The sequence below is a fragment of the Aedes albopictus genome, chromosome 1 (assembly GCF_035046485.1).
Source record: "Aedes albopictus strain Foshan chromosome 1, AalbF5, whole genome shotgun sequence".
NCBI classification, from domain to species: domain Eukaryota; kingdom Metazoa; phylum Arthropoda; class Insecta; order Diptera; family Culicidae; genus Aedes; species Aedes albopictus.
Genome location: NC_085136.1, coordinates 253,772,677 through 253,796,501, shown reverse-complemented (window position 1 = coordinate 253,796,501; position 23,825 = coordinate 253,772,677). Strand labels below are relative to the sequence as shown.

The window sequence follows — 23,825 nt, the reverse complement described above, 5'->3', positions numbered from 1 at the left end:
TTAAACTATTTCCAAATGTAAACAATTATAGGATTATTTGAGGTACAAAAACATACAAATTACATATTCACCCACATTGGTGATAGAAAGACGAAGAGGTTTAAGAAGATTAGGAGTTAAGGAGTTACTGCCATGGATTTCTGTTTGTTATTTTCGGACTGGGGAGAGGGAAAGTGTAAATGAATACCTAGTAGTTTTTAAAATGATACAAATATTATATAATTATTATTTCACAAAAGCTTTTCCCGATGCCAACTCACACTGTTCCAGCATTTTCTGCAAAGGGAGGATGTGGTATCCTGATGTTGGTGTGTGGGTGTGGTTGGTTGGTTACGGGACAGTGGAAATGAGCAGCTGAACGAAGACGGACGTACGTAAACAAAGACTGGATCTTCAGAGTGTATTTAATGGAGTTTAACCAGATAGTGTGAGCCTTAGTCATATAGAACCTGAGGATATCACAATGAGCTTCGTCTCATGTGCTGATTAAGTTAGAAAATTTCATGACAAAAACTTCCTAAACGAACGAGAATTGAAACCTTAACCTTTGCATTGAGAGTCATTAGTCGCATCGTATAGACCAACCAGACACTTGAGTTGTGTACGGAAAAAAGTTGTTGAGGTTCTTCGTTACCAAGAAGTTGTTTTTTACCTTAGATACCAACAGCTCACGCAGCGCATGAGTCAGAGCTGTCAGTCATTTTGAGGTTAGGTTCGTTGGTGTAATAAAGAATATCACCCCCTTAATGCTAGAACTAGGTAACTCGTTTTGAAAAATGCGATTAGAAATGGCTGGTAAAACTTAATCTGGTATAAAACAAACTCTTTGTTGGTTTTAAAAGTTGAATTAATATGTTTTTTTCGGATTTTCAATTGACAAACTTGTGTTTATTGTGGTGTACGTTCAGATATAAAAAAATTTCTTGCGATTTCGCAAAATCAGTCACCCAGTTCTAGCATTAAAGGGATGATATGAGCAATGGGAAACTCTCGAAACTCTGTTTTTAATTTAAACTAGCTGTACCCGACAAACTTTGTCTTGCCTACTGCGTTTTTTGACGTTTCAAGTCCAAGTTCCCCTGTGCAAAACGTATAAAAATCGATTTTCAAAAACGTGGCACGGTCCCACGTATGCCACTGCATTTTATATAGGGTAAAAGCACTAGATTTCGCCCCCTAAAGCATTGAACTATCCAAATGATTGAGTTTCAACATATTTTTCCGATAATATCTATGTTTCTTTGGTGATTCTTGCTAATTTCCAATCAGTGGTAAACCAGCTCAAAAGTACCATTGAATAAAGATTTTATTCATTAAAATAACAATTTTCAATATTGATTTGTGATTTATTTTCGCCCCCCCTAAATTCAATCTTCGCCCCACCTCCGCTCTAATTTTCGCCCCCTACAGTTGCCCATAAATTTTCCTCAATTCGATCATGGCTATCCTTAAAATTTTATTGAATACGAATTATCCCGGCAAGCTTAGTACTGTCTTCTGCGTTTTTGAGTTATCCAAAGCAAGCTCCCGTCTGGAAAAGCAAGAAAAAAATATTTTCCTGTATGCATATTATTCGCCTCCTTGTGTTTAAATTAACAGAATGAAACAATACATACATAGATCAATAGATATAGATTGTAATACTTATGACACACATGTGATACAAGAATCACTGTACAATTGCGCTTGAAATGAGTGCCATACTGAAAATTCTCTCAGTTCAAGTCAGTCTTGTTAGAATTTTCTTGACACTGTGTACCGTTGTACAGGAATCACACTCGTATCACATGTCTGTCCGGGGTATAAAGTAGAAAACATGGGCAACTAAAAATTACGTATTAATGGGGTACGTATACAAATTACGTCACGCTTTGTGGGGTGAAGTGGGTGGTCTGTTGACGTCACATGCAAAAAAATAGAATGGAAGGGATGGTTTTGAAATGGATTTTTTGCATTACATAACTTAAGGGGAACATTAATAAATTAGGTCACAAAAAAATATCTATTAAGGGTCCTTAGGTCTACTTATTTTGAAATCATACACTAGATATAACAATATTTGCGAATTCGGCTATTCTCGCACAGCTGCTGACTGTACAGCAAACTCACTGAGATAATAGTAAAAAGTAACGTTAGTCAGCTGATTCTCAGAAAAAAAAACAATTGGTGAATCTGAGTAACAAACTGTCAAAGTTGCTGAGGAATCGGTAATCTTGTATTTTACTTAGTGCTTGGCTGCGTGGATCTTGGCGAAAATTTAAAAAAAATGCAGGGATTTTGTGAATCTAAAATGAGTGCGCCTAACAAATCTGGCGTTCGATTTGAATAAGTCCAATCTGCATAAAAATCTCAGCAAACTTACGACTTATTTGAATCGAACGCCAGAAATATTCTTATAAATAAAATACGTCAAAAAGATTTCCTAATTTGAAGCACATGGAATTCAAGTGATTGACAATCTTCCATAGCTGTTGTGAATAGTTAAATGAGAGTTTAATGGAAGTTCATTACTAGCCAAAGCGAAAAATGCCAGCGGACGTTTCGCAATAGAGTGTTTGAACAATAGAGTGTTAGCGATAAACCCTCGTGAGTAAAAGAGGCGCGAAATTTATCACCAATTGTTCACCCCATGCAAAGTCTATGAAAATCAATTCCATTTTCTATCCCATATTTCTTCTCATCAACGTGAACATAGTTTTAAACAAGTTTAGAAATGTTTGACTTTTGGATTTTTTTTATATTCGACAAAAAGGTCACTTACATCTAGACTCCTCGATTATTTATTTGATTCGGTAAATTTGCGTCACGCGAACCAAAAATTAACGTCTTTTATATAAAATAGTAAACTATCCTCCAAAATAGATTGTGTGGGCATTCCCTTATAGAACACGACGGTTTGGAACGTTCGTCCCACGAACAGTCCCAAAAATCGCCCGTTTTTGCCATCACACCTGACTTTTCAGTCAAATATGTTAAAACTGACAGATTGACACGTGCTTTTCTCGCATTTCATTTTCGCTCTCTTCCTTTTTTGCAACGATGACAGCAAGACGTCGCATCAAAAATGCAGTAGTTTGTGTGATAGCAAGGAGACTCAATTTGACGAGGATCGTTGAAAATTGCGTTTAAAATTGGGTGTCGAATCGACCTTCGAATTCAGTGGCCAAAAATCACAGAAGACACTCATGAAATAGATTAGAATGACCACGTTTGCATAAATGGTGCATTTTGCCCCACTTTCCCCTACCTCACAAAGATCAACTTCACCTCATCCGTTATCTCCACACCCGAGTTCAGTACGAGAAAGAGAGGGGCGAAAACTGAAACACGCAGAGCCGGATTTACAAATGTGGGGGCCTGGGGCCACAGTGTTGTGGGGGCCCTTTTTCTAAAGAATATGTTGTTGCTGGTATAGAATGGAAAAAAATATGAAAAAAATCAAACAAAATGTACTACTGTCGTTTTGGAAGATTTTGAATCATATTACAAAAAAAAGCTACCCATTCATAAGTAATGTTCAGATTTGATTCTAGTGTAAAAACAATGATACAAGAAATGGCGTAAAGTAAAAAACGTTTTTTAATTCGCGAGTGTGCTCGTGGCCCAGACACAGACAGAAAGACAGAGAAATTTGAAGAAGAAATTATAGCAGAGATCTTCGAGAATGTTTGAGTTACTTTATAATGCAATCGCAGAGGTAGTTTTTTCGCAAACTTCAAAAAACTTTCTAGCGCAACCCTTAGTTAGAGAAGTTTTTAGCGATGTCCCAAAAGAATTTTCGACAAAATTCTGAAATAAACTTCTGGTAAAACTTTATGGGAATTTTAAAGAGCTATTCTGCCGTGAATCGCAAGTCAGTCCCATCTGCATTTTGGGCAAAATTGATTTAATACCCGTTTTCGTCCTTTCTTCCGATGATCTTTCAGTCACGTAAATAGAAATATATAATTTGTTCAGTAAAATCGAAAAACAACACCAAGTCAGATTGTCCCATAATGAAAAGTAATCGCAAGTCAGTCCCATCACGAACTTTTGTACCTTCCAATACAAAATTGATCAATGTTTATGTTACTTTTAAATTTTCTACAGTTACTTCTTTACGTTTGAAACAATTTGAGAAGGTTTCACGATGATCGCAAAGTTTTCAAGTCACGGCAATTTTTTGAAGTTTTTAGCGATAATCTGTAGTGAGTTTCTGACGGAGCTTCTGACCTCAATTTATGTACCTATTTTTGATTTTTTGAGAAATTTCTAGAAAATTTTTGGTGGAGATCTAAGACGATTTTAAGCCGAATGAAAAAAAATCAGAACCTTTCATATTTTTTCATCATCTATTAATATTTTTCCACAAATTTATTCTGCAATTTCCTATGAGTTTTGTCAGAAGTTCACCAAAATTACATCCCTAATTCAGAAATCAAATCTCTTAAGAACTGAAGAAATACAGACCGAAACTCTTCGAAATAATCCTTTTATGCGGATTATTTCGAAGAGTTTTGGTCTGTGTTTCTTGAGCTTGCTAGAGTTTCTCTAGTACAGAAATAAACACGAATATTCAGCAGGAACTTTTTGGCTCCCCATTCTACACAGTTTTGGAAATTTTCCAGAACTCAGACGAGAATTTTTACCAGGACTGTTGTTAAACATCTTGTGCATTTGCAGAAGACTGATTTATTGTTGAAATATTGTTATCAAGTTTTAGAGGAAGTTTGTGTAAGCCACAGGCCAATTATCTATAATCTTTTCAATTAGGCCGAAACAAATTTCTTTCTCTTTTGCCACAGTGCTCATGGATCCGTCAAGAGGGCGGATGACAAATAATAAATGTATATGATGAAAATTAACTTATCGGATTTGTTAAAAAAAATCATGACGACTTGAATTTTATCTTAAAATTTCCAAATTTTTTGAATAATTTATTTGTGATCCCCCCTTTGAAATGTTGAAATCCGACTAAAATGTTACGAAGGATGAAGTAACATTAGAAAAAAAATGAAATTTTTGTCAACCTTAAAACCACAGCATGTCATATACACCCTTCCAAAATATTATTGCTTTACATTTTCGGGAAGTAAGATTTTGTGGGGGCCCCTAAAATGTCGGGGCCCGGGGCCATGCCCCCCCTGGCCCCTCCGTAAATCCGGCCCTGGAAACACGCAATACGAATAAAACGGGACAAGGGATTTCACCAGGGGCGAAAATTGGAAACTTGAAATTTTGTGCTCTAATTTTCGCCACCTATAAAAATAGCTAAAAATTGATAAGTTTTATCAATTTAGCTGAATAAATAACCTGCTGTGTATTCCTAAGACTTGTATGATTATCAATGTACATTATTTTGGGTTGGAAGAGTTGATTTTGTATGTCTTCCCAGGTTCTGATTATTGCTACTGTTTGCATTGCGTTGAAAAAACATACATCATTGCCATGACTATTTCACAATCGCTAATTCGATAGATGAAGTTATTGGTTTTGTGGAATATCATTAGCGCACAAGATTGATTTTATTTGTTCTCTCAGATACGTTGAAAAGCAATCAACTTAATCACAAAAACTACGAATGTTTTATTAGGGGGGTGAAAATTAGGGAGGGGGCGAAGACTAGTGCATTTACCCATATAGATTCTAGTAACTCTACACGGGACTACAAATCAACCCAAATTCTTTTTCTTTTTAGGAAATCCCGGTATTCCGAGAAATTATTCAGTCTGAGAACAATTAACATTGAAAAACATCGTCACAAAAATGAAACAATCACTAGGTTGTCGGTAGTGAGCAGTCAAGCAGGAGCAGAAGCGTAGCGACTGGCCAATCAATCGACCACTTAGGTACCTAATATTCGAATTAGGTTAAAAACGCCGATTGATGGGAAGCGAGTAGAGTGTGACGTCTGTTTCTCTGTGTATGTAGAGAATATAGAGTAAGAATAGGGGCATTTATAAATTACGTGGTCCATTAAGAGGGGGGTGGGGGTTAGGGCAAATACCACGGTCCATATAAATATGGTGCGGAAAACCTAATATTTTGAGAGGGTTAAATCGTGAATACTATCAAAACCATTTCATTTCGATGCGCCATCGCTTATTACCTCGTCAGGTTTCAAACCAAATTCGTATTGGTTTTCCAAATAGAGTTATTCACAATAAAAAATGGAAAATTATTTTCCACAAAACACCGGCATGTTCGAAATTCCACTTTCTCCTTACCCCCTTATCAAACATTCCCACCTCGGCAGAAGCAACAATTTTGCACACAAATTTGTATCCATCAACGACCCCAATTGGTGCCCAACACAGATTACAAATTGTCCTGCACCCTTAATTCAACCGTAATTTAATGGTTTAGAAATTGCAACTCACTCGTTCACTCTAAACCCATTTCACGTGCACCCATACCCAAACCCACGTGTGCAGGGCGTTTTCCAAGAATCTATGACAAAAGCTCGAAGGACAAAAGGTCGAATGGACAAAAGGTCGAATGGACAAAAGGTCGAATGGACAAAAGGTCCAAAGGACAATAGGCCGAATAGTCAAAAAGTTGTATGGGACGAAGCAGCCGTGTGCAGCATGTTAATAGGAATTCCTTAAAAGCATGGGGCAACTATGTTGCACACGGCACAAAACGTTGAATGGGCGTATGATCTAATGGACAATTGGTACTTAATGGCTGGTCAATCACAGCTTTGATCAATCATGTAGGAATTTGAGACATAACATGGCAAGGATTGTTTCTTTCATTTAAATGAATGAACGAAGTACAGTTTCATTATTAGAACAATTTTTGTATTAGGAATATCTTAATACTACTACTTAATAATACTTAGGCAACATTAACAACTATTTAATAATCCTTTAGGATAAGGGCGATTCCAACTACAAAATCCATTATTTGGTTTTCAGAAAATTTGCAAACTTTCTCGATTTCTTATCTTTCTCTATATATTTCGGGTTTCTTTTGCCATTAGGCAGCCCGTGCAGCACACTGAAAATCTCACCTTCCGTGATTTTTTGCTCTTTTTGTAAGTTTTCGATCGTTTGATAAAAACCCCTTTCTTTACAAACCGTGTTCCATCTACTGTGCTAACCCTCCAGCTTGTTGGTAGTTCGAGGTTGGTGTTGTAATACACGCTGGCTCACATTCCAAAGCTCCGGGGAAAATGTTGGTTTGTTTCTTACCAATGTGCCATCGGATTTGCGTTTCTTAATCCGACCTAACACGTAATTCTCTTCAATGTACGTTATGAACTGGTTCATTTCCGGTGGTACACTTGCTGCTATCATTTTAAATGCTTTTTCCACAAACTCCAGTGGCGCAAAAGCAAGCGCTTTAATTTTTTTGAAGTTCATGAAAATTGCATCGTTTTTGGAGTAAACTGCAGAAAGGCCGCAGCTCTGAACTCTTTTAAAAAAGTTTTGCGTAAGGTGAAAGAAACATCCTTGACGCTTGCATTCAGGAAAGACGTTACGAATGGCTTGAGTAGTTCCTCGAGAGCAGACGTGTATGTCTTTTCGCTTTTGTTCGTTAAAAGAATAAAAACGAATGGCAAATATCTGGCAGCATCACCAGAACCAATGCAACCCAAAATTGAATAAATTTGAGTAAACCCCGGAGGAGCCGTGGTGGCAAATGTTCCATCCATCATCCACGTTTTAGCGGTAGATAAACGACGAATGTTGTCGTTAGTAGAAAACAACAAAGCCGTTTCTGTTACAGCTAACAAAAAATCTGCCCCATCCAAGGTTTTTTTGAAACTGTCCGGAATTTCTACATAGTTTCCAGGAGTTGGTTCTTTAGGATATTTTGCGGGTTGTCGGGAACGTTGGCAGATCTTGCGCTGAGCTGGCTTCGAAACCATGGTTTGCACCTGAAAACAAATATGTTCCTTAAATTCGCTAATAAAATGGATTTTGAAGTACATTACCTCGTTTGACACCTCCTTGGCACACTCTCGGATTGTAACGGTTGGTGGTTCCAGACGCCCTTCCGAACGTTGCCTCAACTCGTTCCGCAGCTTTCTACATTTGACCGTCAATGGGTTCGGCGGATGGTTGTGCTCGCTTGGCATATCAGCAGCATGTCCCTTGTCTGACATCCTCGTCACGATCGTTGCCAGGCAACGGTTTTCCTTGGCCCGTTTTTTCACGCAAGTCCAATAGTGCACATTTTCGTTCAAAATTCAAAGGGAAAGAATACAAAATAATTCGAAAATAATACTTGTTTTAAGCAAAACATTAACCTACCTTTTTGTTCAAATGATAAGTGTATCCGTTTTTTGATAGCAAAGGTTTTCCCTTATTTGATTTCATCAACTGACACTCTGACTTGTTATTTTCTCGAACTCTTTCGATCGATTTCGGGTCGACGTTGGTTGAAGATCCATTCTCCTGTCGATTTACAAGCAAACTACCGTGGCTTTGTACTGCTTTCCCAGAAGACGCAGGGGGAGTTCTTGGATGAAGCTCGGAAGTTGTAAAGTTGACCGGAGCTCGTTCCGGAGATGGGAAGTCGGGGTAAACGATTGTGGGATCCGGAAGCAGTCCGTCGGTTCTTGAATGTTCGGGTGATCGGTTGATAATTGGAGAGCTAACCAAAGTCCCTTCGGATGGGAACTCCTCAGCTTAAAAAAAAAACGCAGTCTTTAACCTTCATATTGGCAATACGTCCCAACAGCAACACAGCCTAGCTTTTTTCTTCTAAACCATGGGGGGATAACCTGATCAACAGACACCTGAACAGTGAGCTTCAGGAAATGTGGGGTTAAGGACCGTCTTCTTTTGATAACAAAAGTAAAAACCAGGACTGTTCTTTCCTCGACCCACTAAAAAACATTCCCATGGCCGCCAAACCCTTCGTCTTTCCGGAACCACCAAGAAGGCATTGCTTCAGAGACGGACTTATGCATATCGCACCCCCGCTTTGGGGAGTCCACCAAGGTAGCATGCTGATTACTGGTGCTTCGCCAGTTTTCCGAACAGTCCTCGCCACCACGCTTTCCAACCGCTACCAGGATGTTCTCCCCGCGGCCACTTAATCGATGTAAGGGTCGATTTCGGTCGTAGGGCACACCGGTATGACCTACGTAGCTGACTATTGGACATCATCTGCGGCAGTGCCACTATAGCTGTGGAGGCTCTTTTGCAGGCGTAATCAACGTAGCTACCGGACGTAAGCTTATCGTCGATCATCACCCCCAAGTGTTTGACGGAGCGCTTCGAAGTGATACTGCTATCGCCTACACTGATCACTGCTTGCTGTTCCGACTTTCGCCTGTTCACAACTGTTTGGATTCGCGACAAACACTTAACTCAGTGAACTGGGTTCGAAACTACGCGATTTATTGCTCGCTGTTTTATTTGGATAAAATAAATAAATAAATAACACGGTAGATGCGATTGGTATGGAATTTTGTACTCAACTAATTCTAGTTTGATTTCTGGCTATCTTATATGTAGATTTAGGATCAGTATAGAACATTCAGGCAGAAAACGAATATTGCCGAGCTTAAGGCCTTTTCGGCTGATCGTGGCTCACCTACTGAAACGAGTGATAAGGGAATGGCAGAATAATGTGCGAAAAAAGGGCAACTACAGCTGGACACTGAGTGACCATTAGGGTGATTCAAATGACTAGATACCTAACAACAACCACCAACTCAGTTTTAAATATCTTATTCATTTCTCCACAAACGGGATCGAGTGGGCAGTAGTCAATTCCACTTCTTCGATCGATTCACCGTAGACCTCCAGCGTAATCTCGTCAGCAAAGCCGATGATCTTCACTCCCACCGCCGGTGGGCCACCGGGAACTCTAAAAGGTGATACGGTCAAAATATGGTCACACAATTTGTTTCATAACTTGAGACTGCGTACACAAAAACAGCTGATTTTTGGACCAGTAATGATACATTATAGGGTATTGGTTCCCTTATTAAGCATATGGCTCCCATTTTCATCCTATGAAAAACAAAGGAATGAAACGCTGTTTGTTTTGTTTCTTATTTTTGTATTTTTTGTTAGAAGAGAGCACCCATGAAAACAAAAAGAACGGAATCAATCGGTGCCGTAATCGCTTGTTTTCGAATAGGATGAATATGGGAGCGTGAGATTACTGATGGAACACATACCCTATGTAGCTTATACCATAAAATTTTCATCAAAATCGTAGTATTTGCGGAGATATTGTGAATCCTGAAAACTGCAATTTTAAAATTTTGTACAAAGAGGATTAAAAAATAAGAACACATTTTTACTCTTTTATTTATAGAGCCAGAAATACTGAACCAATTTCAATAAAAAAAATGTCTGTATGTAAAGTATGCATATCAAAATGTTGTGTAAAAATTTCATTCAATTTGATCCAGCCGTTACAAAGTTATATTTGCTTAAGTGGCACCCGGTCAGTTTTTTTCATATTCAAACTGCTACAACTTTGAAAGTATTCATACAAAATGGCTCAAAATTTTGCTAAGAACATATTTTTATAATACAGTAAGGACCCGATTTTGTCAGCCCCATTTCTCGACAAACTTTTTGCTCTCGTTATCTTACGGTCAAATTTTACCCAATTCATTCATGTTTATCATCAAACTAAAGCTAAAGAGCAGAACATAGAGAGATAAAAAGTTTGAAAAATTGTTTAGGTTTTCGAGGAGAGTAAAAAATGTGTTCTGAAAAAGGGCTGACAAAATCGGGTCACTTATGTAGTATGATACTGTAAAATTTTGATAAAAATCGGAGCAGTATTGGTAGTTCTCTAATCAAAATTGTGCTTTACTGACCTTAAATTTCCGAAAATTTACTATGGAGCGCCTTTGTACAAAATTTTAAAAAGGTAGGTCGATGGTTTTTTCTATATATCAACCAATACTTAATCGATTTTGATGAAATATTTATGGTATAAGCTACATATAATGTAGCATTACTGGTCCAAAAATTTGTGTGACCAAATTTTGCCCGTATCACCCTTTAACCTTAACACCTCATCGTACATGACATTCCATAATACCGGACCCCGAATGGAACCTTGCGGGACTCCTGAGGTAATGTGAAAGCACTTCCAACCCACCTCCATGTCGAAAACTATCTCCAGATACTGGAAGTAACTTCCGAGAATCTTGTACAGGTACCGGTACTCAAATATCTCCAGACGCATGAGCGTATCGGCAATAGCTGGCCAACTGGTGCTATTAAACGCGTTCCTCTTACATACAGTGCCTCTGCTGCACAGTAGCGAATCCCCTTTCTCTTACGCTTGAGTGCTTTCCCGACGGTTTTTGTAACCGACAGGATAGCGTCTACGGTCGACCTCTCCTTCCAGAAGCCATACTGGCTACTTGAGAGACCATTTACACCCTCGGTGTGCCTCAACACTCTGCTGAGGATGATCTTTTCGAGCACCTTCCCCGCCGTGTCGATCAAGCATATTGGACTATATGCCGACGGGTTTCCGGGTGCTTTCCCCGCCTTTGGCGATAGAACCAGGCTCTGCCTCCTCCATGCATCTGGGAAAACTCCCTCGTCCAGGCATTTCTGCTTAGCAGACCTCGGGAGCCTCTGCAATAGCTACTTTTAAGGCCAGGTTCGGAACTCCTTCCGGACCTGAGGCCTTACCTACGCTAAGAGACACCACCTGGCCCATAGACAGTCGCAGCGCTGGTCCGCAATCGCTTGAGTGCACCAGTACGCCGTTGGTCTCCCATTTCTAGAACACATCGCACGCACGCAAAAGCTCCATAACTAGCTCGTCCTCGCTTTAACTGAGAGTGGTTCACGTCGGGGTGCCTCTCTAAGTACCTTGTCATAGAAGTCTGATGTCTTCTACCTACGAGGGATTGGCCTTGTTGTAGTCGATCATTGGCGGAGTCAGCATTTTCTTTTTTCTTACTCACTCTCCTAAACATGCACGAAAAAGAAAGAGATAGAAGAGGGGGCAGCTTGCCACCTCTTTCATCTCGCTCATTTTCCTGCATGTTTAGGAGAGTGAGGAAGAAACAAGAAAAAGCTGGCTCCGCTAATGTAGTCGATACTGTAGCGAACCGCCTGGTGATTGCTGTGAGTGTATCGGTGGGCATCGTATACCCACCAATTCGAGCTACTTATAAGGCGAAGACTACAAAATGAAACGTCGATGATCGACTTCGCTCCGTTCTGACTAAAGGTACTTCTAGTACCGACATTAACCAGGTCGACCTAGCATAGCCAGAGCCTAACAGAATCTGACTCCGCTGGTTCGTGAAACGGCTCCCCCATTCCACGGTCTAGGCATTGAAGCCACCTCCTATTACCACCGGCTTTCGCCCTGTCAGTACGGTCGTCATATAGCCCAGCATCTGCTCGATAGACCACCGAGGAGGCACATAACAGCTACAGAAGCAGACCACGTTTACTATGGCGACCACGAAGCCCTCGTAAGTAGTAGACATCAACTCCTGGGCGGAGTTTTAAGTCGTCGTCCATATCGCTGCCATTTTTCCGGACCCATCCGCTACCCAATCGCCGTTGCCAGCGGGTATCTCGTTAATACAGACAAAAAAAGCGGGTACTCAGTATGGGTCCGCTATGATAGCGTTATCCATCTCCCACTCAGAAACTGCCTGACAAATCAATAGCTGAGCTGCGTCTCTCTCTCGTTTGTCGGGTGAAGATCACTGCGTCCAGATTTTAGAACTATTGTGATATACCCTTTTGCTGTGAGGTACGCAAGTTATCTCAGTAACATATTTGTCACTGAGATACCTTGGTATCGACTGAACTCAAGACCATCTATTATTGATGAATAGAGATCCTGAGTTACAGTGTGTGACTCCCCCATTCTGGCGAGACTAGCTTTATGAAGCCAACCACGTCCTTGGGAGATAAGATCCATATGTCAGCAGGCCCTAAAAAGGGCTTGCTGAGAACTTTGAACCTACGTTGAGTGAGTGCACTGCAATAGCAGAGGATATGTTCTGATGTTTCCCTCTCCTCGTCACAGAAGCGGCAATTTGAGGTTTGGATTGCTCCGATCTTTTGTAGATGGTATCTGCAGGGGCAGTGTCCAGTTATTAGACCGGTGTAGATGTTGAGATCCCTGGAGATCGCAGTGTGCTGTGACGGTGGCAGGTTGCAAATTTGTGCCTGTCACGAAATTTTTCACGTTTGAATTTTCCTTATTTTCAAGTGTAAGGAAGAATTACGAACTTTGTGTGATTCCGATCAACCCAGACAATTTCCGGGTGTGCTACAATGTCCGACGACAAGAAGAAGGAAGAAAATGAAGATTCGTGTTGCTACATCCTGAAGACGCGGCTAAAGGGCGAAAAATGACAGAAGAGCTCCAACTGATCGTCATGGACTGGGCCCAGCGGGCAAACGTCCGGTGGCTGGTCGTTACGCTAAACAATGCCGGGGCGTTGATTCCGACGCACTTCTTCCCGGTGAACGGGAAAGCCAAGCGGTGCTTTTTCATCAAAATCCGGAAAATCGTTCTGGATGTGGATTGTCCTCGGGAGCAAATCATGTAAGTACGGTGGATCTGTCGGCGAACCTTGCCGCGATAGTGGATAGAATCTTCTACCCGATCATCAGCAACCTGCGCAATCCGGAAGGCTGGCCGGACGTCATCAAGAAGGGCGTCGACAGCCACTTCCATAACCAAGGTAGGTTGGCAAGTGGATCGCATCGCATGGTGCGCAAAATTTTTCAACAACTATCATTGTTTTTTGACAAGATTGGGGGATGCACGAATCGATTCACGGTTCGTGGCGAGAACGCATTAGATACCTCTGCCTATCGGCTAAATTTTACTGTTTAAGGGGAGGAACAGTGGGCAAAAAAGGTTTAAAGCACGACTTTAAAGATGACGTCGGTAAATACTCCAGATATGATTCACGAAAGGTCAAAAAACATGTCCTCAGATCTTATCACTTCCCCGTTTTCGTGCCTGTCTTTGTAACCGCCGAGTTTTTGATAAATTTTATGTTTTCTTTTGAATTGTTCCGCGTTCTGCGACGCCTCGTGCTGCAGCATTGCAGGCCGTCAAACTAATCGTTTCCCTATCTTCACACCATGTACGCTTCGTTGAAAACTGATTTACAGCGCTCCAGCAATCTTCGAAGAGACTTCATGAACCACACCAAAGCTAGCAAGATATTGCGCAATGGCAACTTCGGCAGGCGTCGGTTCCGTTCAATTTACAACCCTCGATTCTAGACCAGGTTTTTACACCAATTATGTCATCTCAAAAAAAAATCAAATATAAATGGGACCTAGACAAATATTTGTCGGAACTGGTCGACATAAATCCAAGGTTCATCATGATTTGCTTTATGTTGATGAGCAAATGCTCGACTTGTTTGGTTGAATATTTATCAAGTTGAATGCTTCTTTTGTCCGTTTTTGCCCGTTTTGGTTGGAAGAGTGGAGATGCCAACTTCCCTTTAAAACCATTATGTAGAAAATGGCGTACTCTTCTTCTTCACATTCATGGGGGCATCCTCCAATGCAGTGGCTATAATTTTATGATCTTGTTTTGTTTAATGAAGTTGAGTATACCCGAGCAGAAGAGAATAACAACAGCATAACAAAATGCGTCATTTTGGCAAAATAACTGCATAATGGAATTAGTTATTTTTATGTTATTAACATAACATATTGAGTTATAAACTTGTCTGTCATAAGCGGCAAAATAACAAGTCACATAACACAAATTTGTTCCTGGAAAATCAATTTAATAACATGTTTTGTTAGTGTCAATAACAACTTAATAAAAGTGAATTTGGGAAATATTTCAAGAACAAGTTTTGATATTAAAGAGTTATTGATAACATCCAGAAAGCAAAATTAGTTATGATATCAAACAATCGCACATGCTGTTGAATAGGATGCTAAAGTGGAGGCGATATGCGTACACTTTAACCGTGGTTAAATGAAATGTACGCATATGGCCTCCACATTAGCATCCTTTTCTACATCATATATGACTTTGTGTTGGCTGAGAATGCTACACATATTTAGACTAGCATGTGAGAATGGTGGAACAATCATTGCGAACTTCAGTTTCTGTCTTCCCTCATAGGCGTATTTTCAACTATTCATGTAAGGGAGCATTCATAAACCACGTAGACTTTTTGGGGGGAGGGGGGGTCTGGCCAAAGTCTACGCTCCATACAAATGTCAACATTTTACGAAAGTCTACGAGGGGGGAGGGGGGGTGTCTGAGATGACCAAAATTTGGTCTGCGTGATTTATGAACAGCCCCTAATCTTTTACCAAAAATAGGTAGATCCGACTTCATCCTCTGGAACGACAGGGAAAACATGGGAAAATATAAAATTTCGGTCCCCATACAGAGTACCTCGGATCATTATCATCGTTTGACGAATTCTTTTCAAGATTACGGCTCAGCTATGGATTATTTCCTTTCCTAAGAGCCTTTATTTAGGTTAAAATATTATTTATAATGTTTTTCGAAAAGATAAAGAGGTTTTGTGCCTTTTTGAGAACTTTAGCTTAAGAAACTGTTGTTCAGTTACTTCTGTTCCTTAGGATAGCATAAAGTATTTGTACACTCTCAATAATACAATAATAATCAAACTTGTTCCACAACAAAATGTAATATGGAAATGTTATTTAATGGCTGTATACCAATAGCTTGGTCATAACAAAATAAGATTGTCCAACAAAACATGTTATGGGAACGTAATGCCTTGATAATACAATAATAACAAAACGAGATATAAAAACAGGTTTTGTAATTTCGTAGTTATTAATTTGATATTCCCTTCTGCTCGGGTAATTATAATTGATTGCTTATCAATGGTTCTGCTATTGAAGCAAGTAGTGAGCATTAAAGTTTGCCAACTTAGTTAACAATCTTGTTTTTAAAACTATGGCATAATACACATCTAATTCCGTTTGTTTCGAGTTCGAAGAATCTCAATTATGCTGTAGAGCAAAAATCGGAAGTAGAGATTTGAATAGCATTTTATCACAAATGAACATTTACCTCATAAAAAGGGCATTATTTATTTAAGTTTTGAAAAATTATTCCTAACACTTTCTGTTTCAGTGATAGAGGTAAATTATTTTATTGACGTATTTGTTGTGTTTTCGCCCTTTACATCTCATTCCAGCACATAACTTAATCATACTAAATTCCAGACCATTCCAGTTCCAAAATCCTATTTCCTTTCTATTTACGAGAGCGTCGGTGAGTCGCTGGCATTTCGATAAATAGATATAATCCCTTCCCTATTATCCCTTCCCATCCACATAACGTGTTTCTTATCGTTTCAGAGAGCGATCAATGGCGCTTAAGCCTAGGCTTGTTAGCCAGGACACATGGTCCAAATGCCTGTGCCCCATCCCGGAAGCAAAAAGGCCCATGGAGTGACAAATTTCTTAGCTATGTCACTCCCAACGACGGTGTAAAAAAATCACTTACACTCACATCAACACATCTTACATGATCCACTCAAATACACTTACACAATCTGAATCTTGCCGCATCACTCGCTTATAGTGAATCCCCAATCAACCCTTTCCAAATATCCAACTCCTTGACACCTATGGGGGTGTTGGTGAGTCGCTGACCTCTTGTAAAGTAGGTGTCATATCATCGCATCCTTCCCTATCCTCGTAACGGAGAAGATGGGCGTGGCCAGCAATGGAAGTTCTCATGTCTTTTTTACTTCAACCTCTGATTGGATAGCTGTTCCTTCCCAAATAGCATTCCATAAGCAATTAGAATAGGAGTATTTAAGTTTTAACATGACTACTTTCAGTATACAATCTACGAATAACTCCGTTACAACACAACGCAACGCAACGCAACGGTGTAGATGTTGAGATCCCTTTTGTTGAGACCTAATAGTTGTTGGGTTTTCTTGGGGTTTATCGTTACGAGTCCTTTGGATTGGCTCGTATGGGGAAGTGCATTCCAGTTTGATGTGATTTGACTGACCATATATTTGTTCAGTTCCATTTTCACAGAGCAGTCTGAGATCCCGCAGAAGGGCTCAGGGCCAATGAACCTTTCATTAGATCCATTCCTGGCTAGCTCATCAGCAATCTCGTTTCCCTCTAGACCCGTATGTCCTGTGATCCAATATAGGTAGACTCGATTGCGTATGGATAAGTTTTTCGAAGCCAGAATGCATTCCCACACTAGCTTTGAGTTACAAGTGTAGTTATTAAGCGACTTAAGTGCCGCTTGGCTGTCAGAGAAAATACATATTTTTGCAAATCTATACTTTCTTCTCAGGCATAATAACACGCATTCTAATATTGCATATACAGTATGCGGCAGGAAAAAATGCGAAAGTGTTTTTCAACTTCAAACCTCATTTTCGTCCATTTGACATTAACCAATCTATGTTTCAACGTTCCATGATCTATAATAGGCTAGTTTTCTGAAAAGTTAATTTAAAAATTTCCCATTTTGGTCACTAACCTTTACAGGGCGGCGCCTGAAGATGAAGACAACCAGAATTTTCAAACCGCAAAAAATCGCACAGGTCGCTAAATTTCGCATCCGATAAAACAAAATTTTTAATTTTCTCTACAATATCATCAAATATATGTACTTATTTCATCTGGTATGTGAAACTACATGGATCTGGATCAGTGTGGTCAGGTTGTTCATCGAATTTGAGCTAATTTTGTTACTCTTATAGTCATTTTGTTTAATGACCATTGGGCGCGCAGTTTATTGATATCCGCTTAGTAGGCCTACATTATCACATGTTAAACATCAAATATGTTCATTTTTATTTTTCAGTGCTAGAATAAAGACATTGACTGATACACTGTCATGAAAAAATAGTCATATATATCCTATATTTAGCGTGTAATAGTGCCTTGAACTTTTCGCATTTTTTCCTGCCGCACCCTGTATTTCCGCCTGAAATACTGTGGGCCACTGTCCTAAGTGGACAGGGATTTTTGTTCTAGGGCCATAGATTCCGGAGCCTGTCAGATTATTCATTTTCGAACCATCTGTGATGAAATTTATAGAGCCTGTTGGAACGCTGGGTCCACCTCCTTCCCACTCCTGGCGGGAAGGAATGAACACATCGTAAGGTAAGTCATAATTGACTACCGTTTCCATCCAGTCACTACAAATTCCTATTGCGGGATTTATGGCAAATTCATTTAATATGCTGAGGTGACCCGTAAGGTCTCCCGACAGCAGTGTTTTTGTTCTCTTTAACCTTAGAGCACTTTTTTCCGCTTCCAGCTTTATGAATTGATCTAACCGGGGCAGGTGAAGCATTGCGTCTAGGGCCAAAGTGGGTGTACTACGAACTGCACCAGTGATCGCTATGCAAGCGGTGCGTTGGATTTTGTTGAGCTTCACCCTTGCAGCAGCCTCATTAGTTTTAGGCCACCAGACAAGGGAAGCGTAAGTAGTCCTGGGACGAACAATGGTTTTATATATCCACATGATCATACTTGGTTTTAGGCCCCATCTTTTACCCAGGGTTTTTGAACAAACCCAAAGTGTATTGAGACCTTTCTGCACAACTGATTGGAGATGAGAGTTCCAATTCAGTTTTGCGTCGAGTATGATACCTAGGTATTTTACTTCGCTTGAATAAACTAGTTGTGTATGATTCAAGAAAAGGGGTTTCAATTGGACCTTCCTCCGTTTGGTGAAAGGGATAATGGAAGTTTTTGTAGGATTTATGCCTAGTTGTTCCTTTTGACACCAGGAAAAAGTGTGATTTAGGGCAGATTGCATTCTTTCCACGATAACACTTTCGAATTTGCCTCGTACAATAATGGCAACGTCATCAGCATATCCAACCACTTCGAAGCCTCTTCTCTCTAAGCTGTCTAGAAGCTCATCCACCACCAATGACCACAACAAAGGAGAAAGCACTCCGCCTTGCGGACACCCCCTTGTTGCTTTAACAGTAATGTATGAACCGCTAAGCTCAGAGGAGATTTTTCGATTAGCTAGCATAGCATGTACCCAGGTAACAATGCATGGGTCGAATTTTATCCTCAACATTGCTGACCCTATAGACGAATAAGAAGCGTTATCGAATGCTCCCTCAATATCAAGAAATGCTACAAGAGCAATTTCTTTTGCATTAAGTGTTTTTTCGATCTTTTGAACTACCGTATGTAGTGCCGAGATCGTAGATTTTCCACTTTGATAAGCGAATTGGCTTTTTGACAAAGGCATTGTTTTCATAAATTTGTGATTTATGTACTCGCATAGTACCTTTTCCATAATTTTGAGCATTACAGAGGATAAACTTATCGGCCTGAATGCTTTGGGGTTGGTTTTATCCCTCTTTCCTGCCTTCGGAATGAAGACAGCCCGGATTTGACGCCAATCGTTGGGTATATGCCCCAAAATCAGACTCGCCCTAAAAATCTCAACCAAGGGTGGAACCAGTGTTTTCTCCTCTTTTTGGATCAACGCTGGGAATATTCCATCCATGCCAGGAGACTCAAATGGCTCGAAAGATCTCACAGCCCTCTCAACCCTGGCCCGAGTGAAAGCTTCCTTTGCAACCTTTATTGCGTCTTTTTTAGATCCAGAAACCCATGATTGGATCTCTTGTGGATCGGAGACAGCAATTCCAGTGTCTTGGTCACCGATGCTCGACTCAGGGATTGAATCAGGGAAGTGGATCTTTAACAATTCGCTCAGTGTATCGCTAGGCTCTACAGTGAGCGAACCATCCGTCTTTCGGAGGCTACCCACACCCGAGACCATCAAGATCTCTCTACTCCCTCTAGCGGAAGGTACCTCCATCCTGACAGCTATGAATTGAATTCTGAAATTGGAAAGTATTTACAGTTGTTATGTAATAAAATAGCCGCTCTAGGAGAAAGCTGGCTGTCATCATATACCAACTTACATGAGTGTTGTGGAATACCTTGTATTCTGGATTTATTGACCCATGGCTCTTGAATGAGGGCCACGGTTAGATTCTCTTTGGTGAACCTCCGACAGAGCACACCCGTGGCGCTCTCAGCATGGTGGAGGTTCACTTGCAGAACTTTAGTCGCCATTTCCGGGGTTCCCGCTTTTTTCCGGACGACGACTATCCGGCTTTGGATGTTGCGGATCATCAGGGTGTCGTTTGGTGTTACAGTTTGGGTTGTTTCTCTTCCCTATAGCGACCGGGCCCGCCAGTTTCGCCTCTGTGGTCAAACTGTCGCTTTTTGCACTCCCTTTGCCCTGTTTAGAAACCTTTGGTTTGGTACCACTAGAGCAGGGAGTCGCATGTAAGCTTCGAGCTTTTCCTTTAGAGGCGGACTGACTAGCCTTTATGGTGCTTTTGGGGTGAGATTTACTAACCTCGCCCGAACCCGAGGCTTCCTCAGATTTCTCTTGGGTCGGCCTTCCAGTTAGCCGAACCTTGCCCGAACAGGAGGCCTCCTCAGATTGCTCTTGGGTCGGCCTTCCAGTCGGATTGGCGGTATCGGCAGTCGGTTGATCTGTAATCTTCCTTAGTTGGATTCCACCAAATCGGTAGTTGAGGGTGTATTTGGACTTCTTCAACTTTTCCATCGACGCACCCTCTACTGTGAAGATCCATGCGACATGAATGTCTTTCAGAATGGATCGTTTCACAATACGCCAATTAGTTGTTGTGATGTCATTTTGGCTTTCTATGAGAGCCTTTATTCGGTCGTCGTCATAGCTGGAGCTTTGTGGGAAGAATGCTCGGATCATCTCTGGACGTGGAATCGCCACTTCGTCCATTGCCATCAGCTCTGCACCTTTCCAGGGTTTCATGGATGGGAATATTCTCTTTAACCACTCAGCAGTCTCTTGATCCTTACAGATTAGAACCATGTAACCGGACTTGTAGATGAGGTTGTTGAATTTGGGTTTTATTGGCTCGTTTCGTTGTTGAACTACTCTGAGCAGGAGTGCTTCTTGTAGAAGGTCTAGCTGGGCTGTAGTGAGTTGGACGGTGGGAAAGTCTTTGGGTATTATCCCGACCTTCACGCTTTTGGCCATATCACTGTAGCTGATACCAGCTGTTTTCCTCATGGGTGGGTTTTGTTGTCCAGACACGTTTTTCTGAGGCACGCTGTTTGTGGACTGTTGGGCGCGCTCTCTCGGATCCAGATGGTGCTTCACGCTTTTTTTTGTTTGGGGTCCTCTGTGGCGGATTTGTCTAGGTCGTTTCTCGAGCGTTTTGAGGAAGTGGGCTCGCTCTCCTTATTCAGGATTATGGACAAGGCCTCATTCCGGTCTTTTCCCTTCTCCCGGAGAGTTCTAAGCTGCTTCCTCTGCGAGCGTGTGAGTGTGGGGAATTTCTTACTCGGAGCCCCCTTGGCTGCGTCACAGTGATTCAGGATCTTGTACAGGATAAACTGCGTTACCTGCTCAGTGCACAGTGATATGTTCGCTCAGACTTTCTTGAAGGCTGGGCATCTTGGACCACCCGTTGTGGGCCTTTTGTTCACGGACTTCCCGGAACAATTCAAACACGTGGGTGGACTTATGCAGACTTGTCTCTTCGGCTTCGGTGATCTCGTCTAGGTTCTTCATCTTCAGAGTCGCCTCTGCTGTAAGAGCCCTCACTTCGACCTCTTCGCCAAGGACCTCTTTCTCCAGACTTTTGTATGCGACGCCCTTGCGTTTCTTGTCGCGCTTGAGCTCTAGGATCATTCGTCGGCTCCCAAATCCACGAGCTTGGCATCGCTTCGCATTCCGGGGCGCCTCCCAAGCAACCAAAAGTTCGGATAAAATAGCATGTTTGGGCTTAATCAGCTATTCGAAGGAAGATGAACAGCATTCTATTCAGCTCACTTTTTAAGTAATTAACCGAACTTGAGTTCACAAAAAGTACACTTGTGTCGCTGAAAGGAACGCTATTCAGCTTCAAAATAAACTTCGAAAAAATGAAAAAAATGTGTTTAGTCCTCAAAAGTAATTTATTATTAAGAAACATTAGTTCATGTGGAATCCAAATTGACTAATACACCTTGAAATAATTTTTGATGTTTTTTACTTACTGAGATTTGAACTCGGGTTCTCCTCGTTGAAAGTCGGTGCCTAACCACTACTCCATGTATGTGTTGTTAGGCACTGTGGGATTTTACTCAATGTGCTGATATCATTTAGTAGAGCTCAATCTGGTTCGCATGTGAACTTTTTCTGAACTTGGAATACTTTTTGAAGTCGAAAGTTCGAAAGAAGTTCACGTGGAACTTCTTGTGAACTTACACAGTTTGACATTTTCAGTTTGTTGTGGTTCGCAGTGCAAAGCAATAAATTAGGGCCAGTGTATCGACTTTAAGAAAAGATTACAAGTTTTCAGCTTGGTTTCCAGTGACTACGATTGCGTCGATTACCGGTGCGCTGCAGCGACAAGTGAGACGGGTGTGAAAACATCCAGCAAAACTGGAAAATTTTTGAGTGCAGCCGAAAAACCCCCGGCGGAATCCTGGGGGATACAGTTGTCCGCTGCGGGGGCAGCCTTTGAGCCACACAATACAGATCCTTTACGTTGATTACAAGTAAGTACGTTGAAATATTATAGTGGAACAAAATGTACTTGTGAAATAAACACAAGCTGTGGCTGCTGGGCTCGATTTCCGAGTGATTTAATTGAATGAGAACTTCTCCCCGGCCCCGCTGTCGCCGAAGTTCAAGTGAAGTTCACTTTTGGTACGGTTAATATTTATCCGAACTTTGAGTAGTAAGTTCAAAACAAGTTCGAAACAAGTTCGGAACGGATGATTTCAAGTAGTTGAAATATGTCTAAATGAACTATATTTGAATTTTAAAGGCACGCAGAAGTTCAATATGAGTTCGGTTAATATTTGATTGAACTCTGTTTTAAAGTTCAACATAAGTTCTTTTTGAACCTTTTTGTCGACTTGAATGTCGTTTTGAAGAGATGTTAAAAACTTGTACATGTACTTCCAAGTTCATAAACAATACAAGAGTAACTTTTTGGAGAATTAAGTTCAACGAAACCGGAATTGAACCAAACTTGAATTTCTGAGTTCGTTCTTCAAGTGGAATCCGAACTTTTGGTTGCTTGGGCTGGCTGGGGTCCGACTTACCGGCAATACTGCCGGCTTTCGAGTTGAGTGATCGCCTAGCCTTTCGGGCATCGCCAAGCAGCTTCTCACCTCCCAAGTAACACACTTATCACAGAAGAGTCACGGCAGCGCAGGTTTTTGTTGCACAGAAGTCACTGTGACTTACTTCAAACAAATAAGAACTTACTTGCTAGAAGTAAGTCACAGTGGCTTTTGCGCAACAAAAATCTGCGCCGCCGTGACTCTTCTGTGACGAGTGTGTTACTTGGGCTGACGGCTGCCTCACCCGATTCTACGAGTGCTTATCACGAGTAGTCGCATCCGCCACACCTTTTGGGCTGCCTGCCAAAGCGGAGGCCTCCGTCTGGGTAGACGACATAATCTCTGCATTCGCCGGTTTTGCCGCTGTTGCAGTTTTCACAAGTCTCTCGTGATCTTGTTTCCGTCCATTATCTTACCCGCCAGGCTAGCCGGGAAATGAATCGGAGCTTCGACGCTGACACTGCCTGCACAGCTTCCTGCTCTTACCTGCTCACTTCTCCTTAACGAGAACCTAGCCAACTAACTTCTCGCGAATAAATTAGCCCCACCACTACTTCCACTAGATTTTTGATTTATTTTATTTGTGCTCATTGTTAGATTCCACGAGTAGCAAGGGAAAGGAGGTCCACCACCTGGGGATGACCAGGTACCCCGCAGGATTCGTTAACGATCGAGCATCTTTCTCACCCCCTCGATCACACATTCCTCGGCACGGGTCGCTTGACACCTTGCCGGACCCTTCCGTAGCCTAATGGTTACGGTGGCCACCTGCACATC

The 23,825-nt window shown here is 41.2% G+C and overlaps 2 protein-coding genes across 3 annotated transcripts in view; both read right to left on the bottom strand.

Annotated features, from left to right (window-relative positions):
• LOC109622760 (tachykinin-like peptides receptor 86C) overlaps nucleotides 1-23,825 on the bottom strand; it is a 436,364-nt gene that overhangs the window by 387,730 nt on the left and 24,809 nt on the right. The window lies entirely within an intron of this gene.
• On the bottom strand, nucleotides 6,829-8,168 carry LOC134287313 (uncharacterized). The gene is made up of 2 exons (XM_062848959.1): nucleotides 7,922-8,168; nucleotides 6,829-7,864 (listed from the first exon to the last, which is right to left on the bottom strand). Exons 1-2 carry the CDS (start codon nucleotides 8,090-8,092, stop codon nucleotides 7,343-7,345), a joined length of 693 nt encoding a protein of 230 aa, XP_062704943.1. The 5' UTR covers nucleotides 8,093-8,168; the 3' UTR covers nucleotides 6,829-7,342.